This window comes from Xenopus tropicalis, chromosome 6, assembly GCF_000004195.4.
Source record: "Xenopus tropicalis strain Nigerian chromosome 6, UCB_Xtro_10.0, whole genome shotgun sequence".
NCBI lineage: Eukaryota > Metazoa > Chordata > Amphibia > Anura > Pipidae > Xenopus > Xenopus tropicalis.
In genome coordinates, this window is record NC_030682.2 from 65,246,262 (window position 1) to 65,266,490 (window position 20,229).

Below are 20,229 nucleotides of genomic sequence, written 5' to 3' on the forward strand. Positions count from 1 at the left end.
ACATTTTCAAAGCACAAGAAATTTGCATAGTTTAGTTGCTATGTCACAAACAATAAGTTTGCGTTATAATCATATATTTTTACCTACTGCATGTTGTGACAAATTAAAAAGAACTATTTCTACTCAATACTACTAACTTGTTAAGTTTGCTAAAAGTACCTGTTTTTATGCATTTTCTGAAAACCGCCTTAACCCTTTAAGTGCCAAGGGACGTAGATTCTACGTCCCAGGTACCAAGGGACCAAAGTGCCATGGGACGTAGAATCTACGTCCAATGGCACTGTCGGGTTTACAAGCGCTGCGCTCGCTTTTAAAGCAGCGCAGCGCTTGTAAACCCCTCAGATCCCCCTAGGCAACGAGCAATGAAGAACATACTCACCGATCCGGGTCCCCCAGCCGCACCGATCGCGTCGCCAGCCAATGACAGCAGTGGACACGCGTTGATGACGTGTCCACTGCTGTCCCTTTAAATAGCGCCGCCTACTGTCGGCTCCCTCACTCCTGCTGCGCACTTCGGACAAGATGGAGCTCCCCTGCTGCCTTCCTGCTGGATTGATCGCCCCTGATCACCCCTGATCGTCTGCCTGCCTTGGGTAAGCTGAACTACAACTCTCTACCACTGTTTATTTTGCTTATTTCTATCTCAACTGTCTAAAAAATTTTTTTTTGCATTTTTTCTTCTATCTTTGTCATTATTACACTTTTGTACACATACACACTTATTTACAACTTTCCCAAGCACACACAGACACTTACACACACACTTACACTTTTTTTTTTTTTTTTTTTTTTCTTTTCTTTTCTTTCTGTCTTTGCTTTCTTTGGCAGTCTTTTTTTTTACTAAAACTTTATTTCTGATCTTGCTCTATAATTATCTGATTTATTTGGTTGCATTTTAGTGTTTTTTTGGCATTTTCATAATTGATTTCTGTTTTTGAATTATTCTATTGCACTGTAACTTTTTTTATTGCTATTTGGTGCTGAATTTGCAGTGACGTTGGTGGATCCAGGGCTCTGACCACCGATTTCATTGCAATTATTGTTCTTCTGTTGGTTTAGGTGGTTTTATTGGATTTTACGGTGTTTTATCTTTGCATTGTTCTTTATTGTGTGTTTAGTGCCCCCAAAATGGTTGCTTTTGCAGTGACATTGGTGGATCCAGGGCTCTTACCGATTTCATTGCAACTATTGTTCTTTGATTGCTTTTAGTGGTTTTATTCCATTTGATTTCAGTTGTTCTAGAAAGGTCCAGAGGTGCTAAGATTGTTCTGGTAGTTTCTATTGCCAAGGGTTAGGCTGATGCCACACGAGGCGTAGGGCTGATTTTTTCAGCAAGTGGAAAAACGCTTGCCGAAAATTCAGCCCTACGCCTGCTACTTGTTCCTGCACCCGAATGAATGGGATACGCTCGGGTGCAGGCACGTGTAGCCGATATACGCATGAAAACGCGAGACTTTGCATTCTCACGCGTTTTCATGCGTATATCGGCTACATGTGCCTGCACCCGAGCGTATCCCATTCATTCGGGTGCAGGCAAAAAAAAAGGGGTGCATAGAGTGCAGCCCCAATATTATGCATTTTCAGGTTTGGCGGCCATGTACTTATGTGCAACCAGACATAGGTATCGTTTTATTCAGGGGAACTTGCAGATTGATGGTTAGTAAGTTTTTGGTAGTTGCCATGGAGATTTTGGGGAGAAATCTAGGTTTTTTTATCTGGTTTTTCCTTGATTTCTGACCAAAATCTAGGTTTGTATCTGGTTTTTCCTTGATTTCTGACCAAAGCGCTTACTTCTGCAAGGGACTGCGGCCACAATTTTCCATGTAGAAAGAGGAGAGTGGCGTCTCTGAATAGCTGAAGGTGTGCACTTTTCAGAAATATATAGTTTGCGGGGGTTATTTCACAGGTATGGGGGTGTTTAGACTAAATAACTGCAGATAGAGCACAGCCCCCCCTTATGCATTGCCCCTGTTTGGGGGCATTTGGTGGCCACGTCTTTATGTGCACCCATACATATGGGGTATCGTTTTATTCAGGGGAACTTGCAAATTGAGGTTTAGTAAGTTTTTGGTAGTTGCCATGGAGATTTTGGGGAGAAATCTAGGTTTTTATCTGGTTTTTCCTTGATTTCTGACCAAAATCTAGGGTTGTATCTGGTTTTTCCTTGATTTCTGACCAAAGCGCTGACTTCTGCAAGGGACTGCGGCCACAATTTTCCATGTAGAAAGAGAAGAGTGGTGTCTCTGAATAGCTGAAGGTGTGCACTTTTCGTAAATATATAGATTGTGGGGGTATCTCACAGGTAGGGGGGTTATCACTGAAAAACTGCAGGTAGTGCACATAGAGCGCAGCCCCCAAAATTTCAACTGAAATTCCCCTTATGCATTGCCCCTGTTTTGGGGCATTTGGTGGCCACGTCTTTATGTGCACCCATACATATGGGGTATCGTTTTATTCAGGGGAACTTGCAGATTGATGGTTAGTAAGTTTTTGGTAGTTGCCATGGAGATTTTGGGGAGAAATCTAGGTTTGTATCTGGTTTTTCCTTGATTTCTGACCAAAGCGCTAACTTCTGCAAGGGACTGCGGCCACAATTTTCCATGTAGAAAGAGGAGAGTGGCGTCTCTGAATAGCTGAAGGTGTGCACTTTTCAGAAATATATAGTTTGCGGGGGTTATTTCACAGGTATGGGGGTGTTTAGACTAAATAACTGCAGATAGAGCACAGCCCCCCCCTTATGCATTGCCCCTGTTTGGGGGCATTTGGTGGCCACGTCTTTATGTGCACCCATACATATGGGGTATCGTTTTATTCAGGGGAACTTGCAAATTGAGGTTTAGTAAGTTTTTGGTAGTTGCCATGGAGATTTTGGGGAGAAATCTAGGTTTTTATCTGGTTTTTCCTTGATTTCTGACCAAAATCTAGGGTTGTATCTGGTTTTTCCTTGATTTCTGACCAAAGCGCTGACTTCTGCAAGGGACTGCGGCCACAATTTTCCATGTAGAAAGAGAAGAGTGGTGTCTCTGAATAGCTGAAGGTGTGCACTTTTCGTAAATATATAGATTGTGGGGGTATCTCACAGGTAGGGGGGGTTATCACTGAAAAACTGCAGGTAGTGCACATAGAGCGCAGCCCCCAAAATTTCAACTGAAATTCCCCTTATGCATTGCCCCTGTTTTGGGGCATTTGGTGGCCACGTCTTTATGTGCACCCATACATATGGGGTATCGTTTTATTCAGAGGAACTTCCAGATTGATGGTTAGTAAGTTTTTGGTAGTTGCCATGGAGATTTTGGGGAGAAATCTAGGTTTGTATCTAGTTTTTCCTTGATTTCTGACCAAAGCGCTAACTTCTGCAAGGGACTGCGGCCACAATTTTCCATGTAGAAAGAGAAGAGTGGTGTCTCTGAATAGCTGAAGGTGTGCACTTTTCGTAAATATATAGATTGTGGGGGTTATCTCACAGGTAGGGGGGGTTAACACTGAAAAACTGCAGGTAGTGCACATAGAGCGCAGCCCCCAAAATTTCAACTGAAATTGCCCTTATGCATTGCCCCTGTTTTGGGGCATTTGGTGGCCACGTCTTTATGTGCACCCATACATATGGGGTATCGTTTTATTCAGGGGAACTTGCAGATTGATGGTTAGTAAGTTTTTGGTAGTTGCCATGGAGATTTTGGGGAGAAATCTAGGTTTGTATCTAGTTTTTCCTTGATTTCTGACCAAAGCGCTGACTTCTGCAAGGGACTGCGGCCACAATTTTCCATGTAGAAAGAGAAGAGTGGTGTCTCTGAATAGCTGAAGGTTTGCACTTTTCGTAAATATATAGATTGTGGGGGTTATCTCACAGGTAGGGGGGCTTAACACTGAAAAACTGCAGGTAGTGCACATAGAGCGCAGCCCCCAAAATTTCAACTGAAATTGCCCTTATGCATTGCCCCTGTTTTGGGGCATTTGGTGGCCACGTCTTTATGTGCACCCATACATATGGGGTATCGTTTTATTCAGGGGAACTTGCAGATTGATGGTTAGTAAGTTTTTGGTAGTTGCCATGGAGATTTTGGGGAGAAATCTAGGTTTTTTATCTGGTTTTTCCTTGATTTCTGACCAAAGCGCTGACTTCTGCAAGGGACTGCGGCCACAATTTTCCATGTAGAAAGAGAAGAGTGGTGTCTCTTAATAGCTGAAGGTGTGCACTTTTCATAAATATATAGTTTGTGGGGGTTATTTCACAGGTAGGGGGGGTTAACACTGAAAAACTGCAGGAAGTGCACATAGAGCGCAGCCCCCACATTTTTAGCTGTAATTGCCCTTGTGCATTGCCCCTGCTTTGGAGTGTTTGGTGCCCATGTCTTTATGTGCACCCATACATATGGGGCATCATTTTATTCAGGAGAAGTTTGTCTTTCAAATATGCCTTTGTTAGAAAATTTTTATGAGATTTTTTTTTGTCAAATCCACATTTGATCATGCGTCCAAGTTTACGTTTTAGAAAAAAAAAAAAAATGTCATAAAAAGTTCCAAATTTCACAATGCACTGACAAAAGGTATTTGGCTTTTGAGTGAAAACTACATTGCACCTAGAAACCTGAAGGTCTGTAGTTTCTAAAGATACCAAACATGAGGGGATATTTTAGATTTACATATAAGTTATGCTGCATTAACTGTTACAAGCGCTTTTCTGCTTTGTTCTGGTGTGATATTGTACTAAGTATTGCCTTAGTTTGGGGGTTACTTCTGGACAGGAACTGTGGGGTACCACCACATATTTGGTATCGTTGGAATTGGGAGTATCAGGGCTTTTACAAACAATAAAAAAAAGTGAGTAAAATTAACTTTTCTATGGAAAAAAACCTCAAAATATACAGAAATTTTTCATAATTTTATTTTTTTTTTACATATTTCACCCAAAATACACATCATATCTCCAGAAAAGTTATAAAATTTGGTATGTATGTCGAAGCCCAATTAGTGACGAAAAAAACGATATATAATTTCCCTAGTTTCGTGGAGGTTTTCCTACCAAAAAACATTGTTAAAGTGAATGAGTACAAAATGCTTAAAAAACGTCTGGCACTGGGGGGAACCGAAATGACGAATTCGGCTGGCACTTAAAGGGTTAAAACTTACTGCATCTTATATCCCACAAGTACTTTGCTTAAGAAAACATTGCTTAATGAAATTTCTAAAAATTAACCAAAAGCTTGCACTTTACATAATCCTATCTCCCACAAGTTCTTTGATACTAATATGAAATATTAAAAAGCATACAAAATATGAATGCTTTGGTCTTCTGAACAGTTTGATGTCCAGAATAATAAATGATTAACAATTTAGGTGGCATTGTAAGACCTCAAAATGGAAAAACTGCATATGAGATTTTTTGGCTTGAGCTACTGCAAAATTTAACACATTGATTTTTATGTGTGGTATAACTTACCTGACACTGGAATGCCATATTTTTAGAAATCAAGAGTTGGTAAAACTGTTTTGCTATTTATCCTAATAAACTGCAAAGATTTTCACAGATATTGATGGGTTTAACAAAATTTCTTCTTACCCCAGTACACTTCACAGTGTCTTTTCTCTCACATATACTTAAGTGCAAAGATAAAACATACTAAATATGAACGCTAGATATGAACTATCTGATGCGATTATTTGGGATGTTGAGACTTCCGTGTTTACGTAACAAAAAGTTATCCAGGAGCATGGATTCGGCCGAATCCTGAACCGAATCATGGATTCGGTGCATCCCTAATGTATTTATTTCTTATGAGTGTGAGCTGCCATGCAGCTTTTCATTCAATCAAACAGTTACATCTTATTCATGGACTCCACAGAAACAGGGTTCTCCAGTGAACACATTATCATAACAACTGGCAGAATTGTTGCTTGCTTTTTTCATTTAGTTACTTTTGGAAGCTGTACTTTGGATTACACTTGTATTCTCAATAAGCATTGCTTTCAAAATTCACCTTTAATATGTGCAGTGCACATCCTGTTATGGGTAATAAATAAAAAATGTGATTTGCTGTTAGTTTTGCTATGCAGTGTTAAAATGTATTCTTCTCTTGAAAACCTCTGTAGTGAATAAAACAGATGATTTTCTGTTTACAGTGTTGAATGCCAGTTAGGGTTTCTGGACAATACAATGTTAGGATAGTACCACTAAATAGATCACCCTTTCTTTTTCTGGATGGGTCTTCCAGATTTTTTGGAATAATTTCTTATTGCACTGAATGACAATCCATTTTAAAAGTACAGTTAAGTATACAGAGCACAGCCAGTCCCCCAGATAAGACTTGTGAACTCCCTTAGTGTCTATACAATTCTATTAGGGGACATAGTAAATGTTGCCTATGTATACTGTATGTGTCAGGAAAATAACTTAAGTAGCAAACCCAGGGCTGGAAAGACTAAGACACTGCTTAAACAAATTTAGGATTTCAGGACTACTTCTGAAATTCTGTTCAAATTCTTGTTATTCCTAGCAATTCTATTCTCTCAGTGGCTAAACACTACAACATTGCTCTTTAACAGAGATTTTTACCAAATGCAGAATGTCAAAAATATGCTTATCTTTGCTTTAATTTCATATTTTTTTAGGTACAAAAACTTGGAGAAATTAGCGGCTGAAGAGTATGCACAGGAGGTAAAAAATAGGAACAAGTGCAATAGAAAGGAATTCAGCAGTTGTTTTATAGAAAATTCTTCATTTGACAAATCAGACTATTTAAAAACTCCTGAAGATTATTGCTGTGAGGATAATGTGCTCTCAGTAGAAAATATGATTCAATCCAGTTCATTTTACCGTAAGTATGTTAAGGATATGCAATTGTCACTGTTAATATTATAAATGTGAACTTGTGGAATGCAACTTCTCCTTGTGTGTCAAGCATTTCCTTTTTAAACAATAGCATGGTTTTTAAATATGTAACAAAATTATTCTTTCTTGTTTCTTATCACAAGCCTTTTTTACTTATCAGTTACATTTTTTTTGCTTTTCCTAACCTAAGAAATATCCAAAATTAAATGTCAATTCAGGCTAGGGTACCATCTTTTTAGAGTCCTAAAGGAATATTGAGAATAAAACAGAAGATACTTAATCACCCTTTGCCCTGAATAAATGTGCAACAATGACCTGGTCAACACTGTAGACTGCTACTGCAAACTATAATAAAATAACAGACCATAATAAAATAACATCACTGTGAACCAGAAGGCAGTTTTTTTTACAGTGCATATATCAAGAAATATATATATATATATATATATATATACACGCAGCACTATTCTTTTAAAGGAGAAGGAAAGTCATTTTGGCATTTTACTGCCAATAGATTTGCCATATTATTGCCACCTAGAACAATATATTTATTCTGCATAAACCATTGCCATACCTGAGTAAACAGCTTTAGAAGCTTTCTCCGTTTGTTTAAAATAGCAGCTGCCATTTTAAGCAGCTTCCTAGCTACAGTTTCCTGCAGCCATTATAGCTGAGATCACACATTCCTAAGGGAGAGGGGAGGAAGTTCTTAGCATTCTGATGGGAGGGGGGAGCAGGAGAGAGGAGAGAACTGTGCAGACTCTGGCCCAGGGAATTAAGGATGTTTCTGAGAGAGAAAGTCAGACACTGGCACATCATCTATTTTTTGATAGAGGACTCAGTGCAGCATTACTGTTAGTGCTTATGGCTGTATTTACATAGACCTTTCTGATAAAGCTTATTTAGTTTTTACCTTTCCTTCTCCTTTAAGGACACGCCAACCTCAAAAATAACATTTTGCCTAATAGAAGGAAACACAATTCTGTGCAACTTACATTTATTACAAATTTGTAATGGTGTTTAAATGACTTGTATATATAATTGCTATTAAAACCAGTATTTGCCAGTCCTTTTATATTCTCTGCCCTGGTAGCTCTGGCTTTTGAATCAATGTAAAACAATGCAGCAGACTGACAGACCTGTCTTCCTTGAAGAGACTGGCCTTTGCAACATTGTTTAAAAAATCATATCCAGGAGCTAAGCAAATGCTGATTTCAATAGCAATTACATTTACAAACAACTTTTAAAGCACTAAAAATTAATTTGTAATGAATTCATATTGGAAAGTTGCTAAGAATTGTGTTTTCTTAAGCAAAAACATATTTTTTGGGTTGACATGTCCTTATATAAATACATCATTATTACACAATCTATATAGGAGCCCATGCCTCACAACCAAGAAGAAATATGTAATATAGGACAGGTATCGGACCCCTTATCCGGAAACCCATTATCCAGAAAGTTCCGAATTATGAAAAGGTCATCTCCAATAGACTCCATTTTTATCACACAGTCCTATTGGGTTTAATTAGGGTTTAAATCATTTTTTCAGTAGACTTAAGGTAGGAGATCCAAATTACGGACCCCTTATCCGGAAAACTCCAGGTCCCGAGCATTCTGGAAAACAGGTACCATACCTGTTTATAATATAGTTGTAATCCGCAGTTAAATTAAAATAAGGTAATCCACATATTGTAAATATAAGTTATCAAAATCATGTGCAAGCAAGGTCCCTGTCTCTCAATAGTAAATTTCACCAATAGATCTTAAAGTAAGACATTTACCTGTATTAGATATATTAGATAAACTTGCTGCAGTAATTAAAAACTTAAGTGCAGAAAAAAATTAAAAATTGACAAATGCAAGGTTATGTGCTTGGGTTAAAGTAGTTATGCAATTTTTGGTATAGTGTTGGGGGTTAAGAAAGATTTGGGTGTTATTGTGGAAAACAGACTTTGCAACTTTATGCAGAAAGATTTCAGAAAGTTAACTGATTTGAAAGTTATAATTATCATTTGTGGGCTTCACATATCCTGATGTCTCCATATTACCTTTCAGGTTTTTATACACCAATGCTTAATTAATTTATATTTTTGGAATATTATGTGTGAGTGAGAATGACACAAAAAGGATGTACTTCATTCAGCTTATTGTGGAACTGCAATAGAGATGCAATATTGATCTGTCACAACAAAGAACAAGTTGTTAAGCACCTCCACTGGGCCAAGCAATGCCTACTGTAGTATTCAACAAGAAAAACTGGTTTTCAAGCTTAGCCCTGAAAGCATTAGCCCATGACAGGGAATCATTGGACCCCATTATGGTCTCAAGTAGTTGCAGGAAAAAAAAACTACTCCCTAAACTAGAAACATTTACAGAAGTATGATATACAGTCACTCTCTGTGGGGTTTTAAAGTAAATAAGTTGGCACCTTCAGGTATTGCCAGTATTATAAATCCACCAACCTCTTTTCATATTAAACATTATGGATCTGGAAAGTGACCCATGTTGACATAAAATGGGACATTCTGTATGAAAGAGCCCAACACCTTATTCAACATGGTCACCATTGGGGTACTAACCAAACAAACAGGAGAAAGGTGACCTGGTGGGCATACTGGGTTTTTGGCAAGGTGTATAAAATAATGTTCTAAGATTTTGTAAACTTAGAATACACATTCTTTTGTCACATGCTGCATCTAAATCTGCCACATCTTTTACATTTTAAAAAAGAGCCCTGAACATTATACTCTCAGATCAGGACAGGGAGGATATAATTGCTTAGTCCTTTCCGGGACAGAGAAGTTGCAGAAAACTGGAGTATAACTATAAAGTTCCCTCCCAATGGTATAATACTCCCATTCTGGCTCATCAGATAAATGCTGGCATTGTAGTTGACTTAGTGCAGAAAAAACAATAATAGTACACGGGAGCACTTACCGCTCAATCAGTGTGCTACACGCAGACCCACTCCCAGATGGATCCTGGATACGGTATACAAGAAAAATAAGTAGTGGAGCACCACTAAGACAAAAATCAGTCTTTTATTCCATATTTAGTAAAAGGCACAAGTACATCCCCAGAGGACCTAGCGCTTAACGCGTTTCGCGGCCTCCCGCCACTTCCTCAGAAGTTGACTTGCCTCATCATCCAGAACTACTGGACAGAGATTCTAGAGGTCTGTACTAATTGAGTACAACTCACCATAGACAAATCTCTTGTTTCTACACTCCTTTATCACAATACCACCTTCTCATGCTCTTCTAAAAAATCTTTAACACAGTATGTTCTAAATTCTGCTAAAAAAACTGATCCCCCTTAAATGGAAGTTTGTGGCTCCACCTGCACTTGCTAAATGGATAAAGCAAATGGAAGACATACGCAAATTTGAAGAAACACATGCTGATTCCCATGAAGCAGTCTTGAAATATTGAATCACTTGGCATCCATGGCTGCAATATCTGGAAAATTCCTCACACTAACTATTAAACATTTGATTCCTACCCAGGCTATCAATGAAAGTCTCTGCCAAACTAAGCTTCCAAATAAGGAAACATTCTCCTTCCAATGGAATATGGTTTACTGTATAAAATGTCAGTTCAATATTACCTTCTAAACTACCACAGTAAGTGTGTTCTTGCTCTTTCAACAGTGGTTTAGGTTCGCCACCTCCAGTTGTTTGTAACATGAAAATATGAAGTTCACTGGAGAGCGGATTCATTTCAACGATGTATTCACATTTTATTTAGAGATGCAAAGCATGCTATATCGATGCTTTGCATCTCTAAATAATACGTGAATACACTATTGCACTGACTTCGGTGTTTTAGTTTTACTGTATAAAACTTGATGCTGGACCTGTACTGGCTCTATTTGTCTACAGTGTTATGTACATTTGTTTTATCTTCTGGACTGTAAAGCTCCAGCAGAACCTGCTCTAAGAACATTTCACAGGATCCCAGGAGCATGATCACCCTTTTAACACCTAGACCTTGTTTTTGTTATACTTGATACAGTGCTTATTATGTGGTTGGTACTGTTCTGTTGATTAAAAAAATAGTTCTGGCATTCAAAACTCTTCCCCCCTATGGGGATGCTATTATACAAGGATAACAAGGTAGAGGGGTGGCATGCCTCCCCAGTTCCATCACTGCATCCTAAATAACTCAAAACCAGCACTTCAGTTCCATGAACTTGTGATGCCAGGCTCCCTGTCACACTCTCACCACCCTTGCACCCTTAAACTGCATTGTAACAAATGCATATTGCATATCTCCAAACCAGTTTCGAAGATGGCCACTCTTTAGCTTGCATGTCACACTGGAATGCAAACCACATTGTCATTAGGAATTCCAAAATGTCAGTTGCAATTCCTGCAGGTCTCTGCTTCTTCTAAAAGTCTTAGGAGAAAAATTGCTTACACTGCCAATTACATAATTATAAAAAATGATATGACCAGCTACTAAAACAAGCTACATTTTCGTTTTTTTCAGAATTATGGTAATTCCATACAATATTTTTCTTGTAAAAAGTAACCAATGTAACGTGTAAAAAGTAACCAATGTAAAAGAATGTAATAATCTAAAGCAATGTTTTTATACTTTATTCTTCTAGCAAGTGATTTCAGTTCTGTACAAGAGTCTGTAATGGATAACTCTGCCAAATCTGAATGTCATGTAAAAGGAGAGCTGCAATTCAGAACACCAACAGAAGATAATAATAAGGATACTAAGGATTATGACTGCCAGAAGCAACTTGTTGATAACAGTACACAACTGAGTGAAAAAGAAAAGCAGTATGAAGAATCTAATGAAAAAGATCTATGTTCTGGATCCAGTGTTTCATCTACTAGCAGCACCTCAGAAAGGGTGGAAAAAGAAGAGAGTAGTGAAAATGAAACAGGTAACCTAAGGACCTAGTAAACTTCTATGTATTAACCTTGGAGCCTTCAATGTTGGTTATATGTGGAAGGATGCTAGGAATTGTAGGCAACACTTGGGGCCCAAGGTTAAGAAATGTGGTTGTAAACCATATATTATGATTATTAGTTTAGTTTGCTGTGGTAACTTTTCAAAAGCTTTCATCTTCACAGGGAGTGTATTTTGTCAGTTACATAGGTGGATGGTGGTTTTTGTTCAGGGAGGCTAAAGGTGATTTTACATGAGCTGACATAAAGGGGAGCTTTACCCCCACAAATTAATTATTGAAAACTTATATCAAAATGGTCCGCTGAGCACTTTTGCAGTTTACTTCTGTTTTGTACTTAAAACAAGCCAAAGACTTATGTATTACTCCCTTATTGTTGGTTTGTCCTAGAGAGGTAGGAAACAAAAACAGTGCTACTATACAAAGCCCAACAGATGCTTGAAAGAGGTGGAAAAATGGCAAATTACTTGCCTATTAAAGGCAGGTAGTAATTAGATTCCCAGCAGATAGCCCAACAGTTTGCCATGAAAATCTCAATACCTCTAATATTACCTATGTAACTGTGCAATTTATTGCTAGGTTCTGTAATGTTTCCTACCCTGTCCCTTGAGGCCTGTGTGTTTCTAGCCTGCCCCACACTCCAGGTAGTACTTGGACCATGCATAATAATCCTACCCACTAATAAGTAGGCAGTATCAAACATAAAACTTATATTTGGTGCACAAACCTACAGTGGTTAGTACAGAACTTATAAGCAGCAAGCAATGGAACTAGAATGTTTACATATGTGTTCTTGGAGATTTGTCAAGGACTTCTGTTTCAATCATTCCTGGCTATCAATCAAGATGGGTGATAGCTTGAGCCTGCCTGCACTGATTCATCCACCACTGTTCAAAATTCAGTTGTCAGAGACCACTTGATGCAAAGGATTTCGAAGTTTAGTTGACATGAGCTCAGTGGATTCTGAACTCACAATAGAGTCAGAACATCAAACAAAGAAATACAGAGTTTATATAGACTTTCCTCTGGGAAAGAAATACACAAGGAGTACAAGAAAATAAACTGTTCTTCCTGATTCTTAGGCCAGGGTGGGAGTCACCAAAGCTGTTGCCCAGGGATATATTTATGTAAATATGTATATGTATTCTTATATACACATGTACATGAATATTCCCGGTTATAAAGGTTCTTTAATAAAAGAGATAGTTCAATCAAAAATATACATCTATTAACAAAAGCAATTGACACATATCTACAGAAAAAGCAAACATGCAAAATGCAAAACTACACTAAATCTAAATACTATATATAACTAATATTTACAAAGATTATTATAAATGTGGATATGTTACATATAATCCCACTATAATCCCACTACCCACTCATCCTTTCATTGAGTCTGGCACACCTGTCCTCCCTCCAGGAACACACTAACTAAAACTTAATCCATGCTATTAACCTAGAGATTGACGATAGGTTCATGTGTCAAGTTCTGATTGGTCTTCTGATTAGGATGTGTTTAAAGCTTGCCACTGTTGCAACCTGACTGTATCTAATATGTAAATTACACAACATCCTTAAATACATTACAATGTACAAGTTACAATGTATATATAAAATACACACATATTCTATTTAATAGAGATATGACCCAAGCAAGTCTCCCTGGGTTAATAAAAGCTAATTTGAGAATAGAAACCATCCAGGTCAGGGGGGCTTCATGGTAAATCTGCACACAGAAAATTGTTCTTTGTCAGTAGGTTTTCAGCTCAACAGCTCAGTTAACTCTGATTGCTGACTTTCAGTTAATAATAAAACCTGATTTAAGTAGTTTAAATATGCACATATCTCAGAAACGGCTAAAAATAGAAAATGCATGCAAATTTTAGTGCTCAAGAAGTACCCTGGGTAACTGTGCATAATTGTATTGTTTGGAGTTTAGATCACCTGTAATGGTTAAATACTTTTTAGTGAAAAGAGTATAAAAACCTCTTTTTCGAAAACCTCAGGTTGATTTTGGATTATAAAACTGTCCTTTCAAAATCCCCTCCTCCCAGAAATAAGAAATCAGAATGTTCTGGAATTGGGATTTTCTGCATAAGAGATCTTTATTTAAGGAGCAGGTTTATCAAAATGTGAAATTAGAGCTCACTACAGAAAAATGTACACCCTTTCTATACTATTCTATGGCATTTTTAGAATCATATTTATCAAATGGTAAACACTAGTGTTTCGCTATGCTGCAAAAATTTGTAAAATGGTGAAAATGCAATGGACGGTTTTTCATGGGGAAACCTGGAAATTTTTTTTACCATCACTATTGAATTTTACCTATTAGGTGATGTTACTAGCATGTGCTACATTTAAAAATCAAACTTGAAATGCACTTAAAAGATTGTGATAATTTAACGTTAATATCTGAATAATGTGCTTTATACTTCTCAGTTTGGGTGGAAAACATGAGCAATAAGGAAGATAATGAATTTTGTGCCTTGGGGTACAGCAGTCAAGAAGTTTTAATGCTTGATCTACTCTATGAAGACAAAAACATATGTGAAGAGCAAGACAAAGAAACAGATGATGAAGTTGATGAAAGTAAAGAAGAGACTGAAAAGGACAAACTTTTATCTGACTTGATTTTCAGTACACCAGTTTTACATTCTAGCAAAGTTGAGGAAAGCATTGAAAATATTGATGATCAAAACTGTGAAAATTTTTTAGATGAAATAAAAAGTAGGGATACTGAGGTATCTGAAGCAAGCAGAAGTGAACCCATTTTAGATATTACTGTTCAGTCAAGAAAAGATGCAGATTTCATGTGGGATCAAATGATGGCTAACCCAAAAGAACTTAGAATAAAAGATATGGATTTTACAGAGCTTGGGGAAGATGATGACTTTGATGTTCTAAGCATGGATTTAGAGACCAAGGAGACTACTAACATTTTTCCACCAATGCCGCCACCACCTTTAAACTGTATAGGTCTGTTACCACCCCCTCCTCTACCTCCTTCAAGATCTTTAAATGCAAACCCGTCTTGTGTACTTCCTCCCCCACTGCCCCCTGTTAGTCAGTTTTGCCCCCCTGTTAGTCAGTTTTGCGGATCACCTCAACTACTAAGAAAGGAACCAATCTTCAATAAAAAGAAGAAAACAATACGCCTCTTTTGGAATGAGGTTCGGCCATTTCAGTTGCAGCCTTTCCACCATTCACGATACAGAGATTGTATGTGGTCTAAATTAGAACCCATAAATCTGGACACATCAAAATTAGAGTACCTATTTGAATCAAAATCAAAGGATCTACCTGTCACTAAGGTATGAATAGTTTTAACTTTTTAAACATGAAGTAGTTGTATGAGCAGATTGTGTTTCAGTATTAGAAGACTAAAATGGTAGCAAGTTGATCACACGTGGCACAAGTTCTAAAGAACTTTCAGATATACATTATACATTTTCACTTTTATTACGTTATTATGTAACTATTATGTTATTATGAGTTATATGTAAATGCAATGTGCTATTCAATGCATAATTTGTCACTTTAGGTTCTCTGCACTGTTATTTAACAGTGTAGTAATGTATTTATGTAAAGCCAGAATTAAAGCCATACACCAAAAAAATACCAGGGTAGCACTGGGAAGGGTTTGGAATGCCTTCAGGTAGAGAATTTAGATTAACCAAAAGTCAATAAGAAAATTATCCTTGGTGTATCCTACAAACCACCCTGTATAAAGCTGGCCATACACGCACCGATAATATCGTACGGAACCTCATTTCGTATGATATTCGGTGCGTGTATGGCAAGTCGACTCGCCGATCGGGCGGGTTAATAGATTTTGATCGGGCACCATAGAAGGCGCCTGAGCAAAATCTGCCTTCAGGGCTAATTCGGCAGAAGGAGGTAGAAATCCTATTGTTTGTACCTCCTTATCTGCCTTTCAGCACTGAATGTTAGTGGCGGATTTATTGATCTTTCATGCGTCCGATGGTTGCACGAAAGATCGAAAATCGCCACGTGTGTGGCCACCTTAAGTGGGGGGAATAAAGCCCAGCTACTGTTACAAATAGAAGAAGCTCCACAACTAGGTCAAGTTGTTGTTATGGGTGACTTATGGGTTATTCAGACATTGACTGAGGTAATGGGGTGGCCAAGTCAGAAAAAGTGCTGAATGACAACCTTTTATTTCAGGTAATTCAATAATCTAATAAAATTATTCTCTTTAATAACTAATAATACCAAATTCATCTCTAGTATTTATGTGGGCGAGCATTTAGGAAATAGTGATCGAAACATGGTATTCTTTGAGATTATGTTGCAGAGACAACTCTATAAGGCATTATAGACATGCAAACATTGGAAGTACAAGAACATCTGTGCAATATATTAACTGGGAAAGACTTAAAGGGAAAGGGTCAAACACAGAAAATAAAAATGGAATCTCTTTAAAATGTTGCCTAATAAATATACATGTCAGTCCCCATTGTAAGCAGGGAAAGACATTGCAGAGTAAATACTTTATGGTTTGATAAAAGTGTTGGTGTTAAGGTTGGTAAGAAAAAAACATGCTTTTAAGGCATTCAAGCCAATAAAGCATGTAAAAAATCAGACAAGCTAAAACAGTGATGCAAAATGGTAAAATTAATCTAGACCCAAAATGAATGCAAAAATATTTTCTAATTTTTAAATAGCAAGATGGGGTGCTAACCATATTATCAGAGGGAGGTCAGTTGGTTGATAAGAACAGGAAAAAAGCTGAAATTCTGAACTGTTTTTTTCTACACAACTGAGGGATCATCTAATGAAGGCTTCCTTTATAATAGACTCAGTACTAGTAATAATACTATTGATGCATGGGTCACTCAGGAGGAAATTCAAGAGACTTCAAGGTAAACAAAGGTCCAGGACTGGATGGTATTTATCCCAGGGTATTAAACAAGCTTAGCTCTGTGATTCCCAAACTTCTTTACTTAATTTTTCAGGATAAATTGAGGTCTGGCACAGTGTCAATAAACTGGCGAGCATGCTTGCCAATATATTAGCCACAATAGTGCAAACTAGAATGATATATTTATAGGTATATAAGCATTCCAAGATCCAAGAAGGTGGCACCTTGAGTTCACTGTAGATGATGTCAATTCACAATGACTGCTTACATAACAATCATTAATATATCAGCAGAGTATATGTTAATATTGTGTGTCAGTTCAAATACAAGAACTGAACAAAGGCAACATAATTATACATTGAGGCATGCGCACATTGTGCCATCTGAACTATACATCTTAAAACTAGTAAAATCCTTGCATATTACATACATATAGTATAAACGAATATACGAGGAGATAAAATACATTAAAGGATAAGTTAGCCTTTTATTTTCAAATCCTCTAAAAAGACCCCAGTATAACATACCTTGCTTCCTGTTTCATGTAGATTCTGAAATACAAGCGGCTCAACTTCAGCTCTCTTAGCTACTTCATAGTCTACTGTGAAGCTCTGCCCCTTTTCTTTGCTGAGCTCTCCTCTCTCTGTGAAAAGACGTTTTACTCTACTATGCATGCCTGCTGCCTCTGCTCCAATGAAAATCAATCAGGCATGCACAGTATGCCATCTTCACAGTTAGAGAGAGAGAAAGAGAGCCATATGTAGTTACAAATTCCCTCTACCCTGCTGGCAACAGGAGAGGAGAAGAAAGGGAAACCAAGTGCATAATGCTGACTATCATGCAGGAGACTTTAGAGCCTTGACAGTTATGCACTTATGAGTAATATAAAGCAGTGGGATGAGCAGCAGTGTTTTCCCACCCCTGAACTTTAATTTTGACTGATGTCAGGTAAGTTAGAAAAAAGAATGTTTGTTTTATTCATCTTACATACCTATATTTAACAGAGCTACACTTTATACTAATGAATAATATATCTTTATATTTTTTTTTAATATGCTCTATTTTATCAAAGAAAACTGCTGGTGATGGAAAAAAACAGGAGGTCATTGTGTTGGATTCTAAAAGAAGTAATGCAATAAATATTGGACTTACAGTATTACCGCCTCCAAGAACTATCAAGATGGCAATTCTTAATTTTGATGAGTATGCTTTGAACAAGGAAGGTATTGATGTAAGTATGGCTAAAAAAAACTTTTCAAAGCAGAGAATTTTTTATTTTCTGTGTACAATACCCTTTTTTGGAGTCATATATGTGTTGGTGTCACTATATTACTTTACAAACATTATACAGTATATATTAGCGTAACATAGTCTTTTATTCTTAGAGATGCTACTCTACATGTATATCTAGTATAAATAAATCTAAAGCAACTGGACTTGTTTGGTAATCATTGAAGACGTTTCACTACTCATCCGAGCAGCTTCTTCAGTTCAACTGAAAATCTTCATAGACATACTCTACATGTATTTTAGGAATGTATTGTCATAACATTACAAAATAGGATGCAAAAGTAGCCTGTAAAACCAAGATTAAACTGGATTGTTTAATAAAAAACAATTAAAAAATGAAGGGTAGATAAATGTATAAGGGGCAGGCAGACAGGTCCATGAAATAGTAAAGAGAGGGTCTTATCCGCACGCCCTGGCACTCCAGTAAAGACAGGAATAAGCACTGGCACTCAAAGCAGGTACAAGCAGGGCAAGCCCTTGTAAGTTTATTGCGAACATGCTATGTTTCGGAGCACAAAGGGGCTTTTGTGCTCCGAAATGTTGCACATTCGCAATAAACTCGCAAGGGCTTGCCTTGCTTCTGTCTGCTTTGAGTGCCAGTGCTTATCACTGTCTAAGTCCATGTAACAGGCCAGAGGTCAGGGCAGGTGGCAGGCAAACAACATTAGCCCATGCTTATAGACCAAAGGTCAGGGCAAGACAAGTTGCAGGCAAACAAGCAGACAACACCTTGTCAACACAAGGCCTATTTCAGGATGGTCCTGATTTCTATTGTTCACTGCTTACAGTTCTGGCCTAATCTGTTTTTTTTTTTACTATAATCAGATTTTTTTAGAATGAGCTAAATTTGCTGTATTCAGTGTATTATTTAATCTGAAATAGTATATTTTATTATCCTTTCAATGTATTCCTTTACAAGAGATGTTAGTCAATCCATCGTTTCCAGGTTGTTCCCTTTCTGATAATCAGTACCCCAGGTACCTGAATTACATGTGTTTCTCTACAACACACAGAGAATTTTAGTTTTAACATTGGGGAGAAATGAAGTGTTTTATGTTCCCTCTTCAATTAAAAAAAAAAAAAGCTGTTGCAGAAGGTACTGCATTTTATCAGGCTGCTCAGAATGGAAAGCCAGATTTTCTGGCTTTCCATTCAGGTACTGCTGAATCATTTGGCTTTGGCAGTGTTTGGGTGTTTTCCCATAGACAAAATCAAACTTCTTTCTTGGCAGACACAGCCTGGAAAAAATGTGATTTGCAATCACATGAGAGAACATTGCTGACTTCTACATGTAAAATGACTTTATTTGGTTTGCTAGGGTTTTTATGTTTTTTATTAAAAACTTCACAATAAAGAATTAACATAACTCAGACCGACATACCGCCCAATAATTACAACTTACAACCAAAATTCACCCCCCCAGTCCACTGGCCAAATGTCCCGATGAAGAACTTGACAAATAGACAAAAGCAGTCTCAGTCCTAGGAAGAGTCTATGCCTTTGCCATTGATTTCTGGGAGAGGATGGTGGAAAATCAAAACTATTTACATCCATAGGAATTCGTTGCTTCCGGTGGTCTGAAGGAGCAAAATCCAAAATAGTGAGCTCGGCAGGTCCAGAAAGCTCTAAGTCCCATGTAAGAACACAGTCTAATAACAATGTTAAAACTCCTAGAAAACCTGGGAGAAACATATTGTTACCTGAACTATGGCCCCATGGTGATCCCAGTTGAGAGCACAAATAACCAGTATGCCAGGCAGCAGCTAAGAGGATAAGGGCGGCTAATGTGTGCTCTGGTATCATGGCACTGGGACGCGCAGCTTGGCCAACTCACTAACCATTGCCCTCACCATGCTGTCTACAGAGGTGTTAGGGTGCCCAATGGTCTGCTTGCACTGGAACTGCCACAGGAAATACTTAAAGACCGACACAATGATGTAACTGGGGCAATTGGTAGAGAAGAACAATACCCTTGTTTTCATGTATTAGTGCTGGACAGGTTTGTGATTGTAATGTTTGTTTTTGTTGGAGAAGCCAAAATAAAACTAGTTGTGGCACATATTCATTTATTTTGCTGCTGGAAAAAAATTGGTATTGTTATTATGGCAATAACTTCTCAGTAAAAAGAAACTAAAATGTGTCTGTTTTTTGAGAAAGAAACAAATTGCAAAAGTGCATAACTAAGTAACAGCAACTTCTTTAACAGCCTGGTTCATTAGCAGACTGACCGCACAGGTCTTGCTGTCTGCAGCAAAGTCCTAGCTCCACGTAGGGCAGGTAGTCCATATATAACAGA

The 20,229-nt window shown here is 37.7% G+C and overlaps 1 protein-coding gene across 1 annotated transcript in view; it reads left to right on the top strand.

Annotated features, from left to right (window-relative positions):
• Positions 1-20,229, top strand: part of fhod3 (formin-like 3) — a 146,999-nt gene that overhangs the window by 83,451 nt on the left and 43,319 nt on the right. The window contains exons 14-17 of the mRNA XM_031903981.1: positions 6,610-6,815; positions 11,444-11,731; positions 14,201-15,072; positions 17,716-17,874. Of these exons, the coding sequence (XP_031759841.1) occupies positions 6,610-6,815; positions 11,444-11,731; positions 14,201-15,072; positions 17,716-17,874 (1,525 nt within the window). The remainder of the gene's footprint in view (positions 1-6,609; positions 6,816-11,443; positions 11,732-14,200; positions 15,073-17,715; positions 17,875-20,229) is intronic.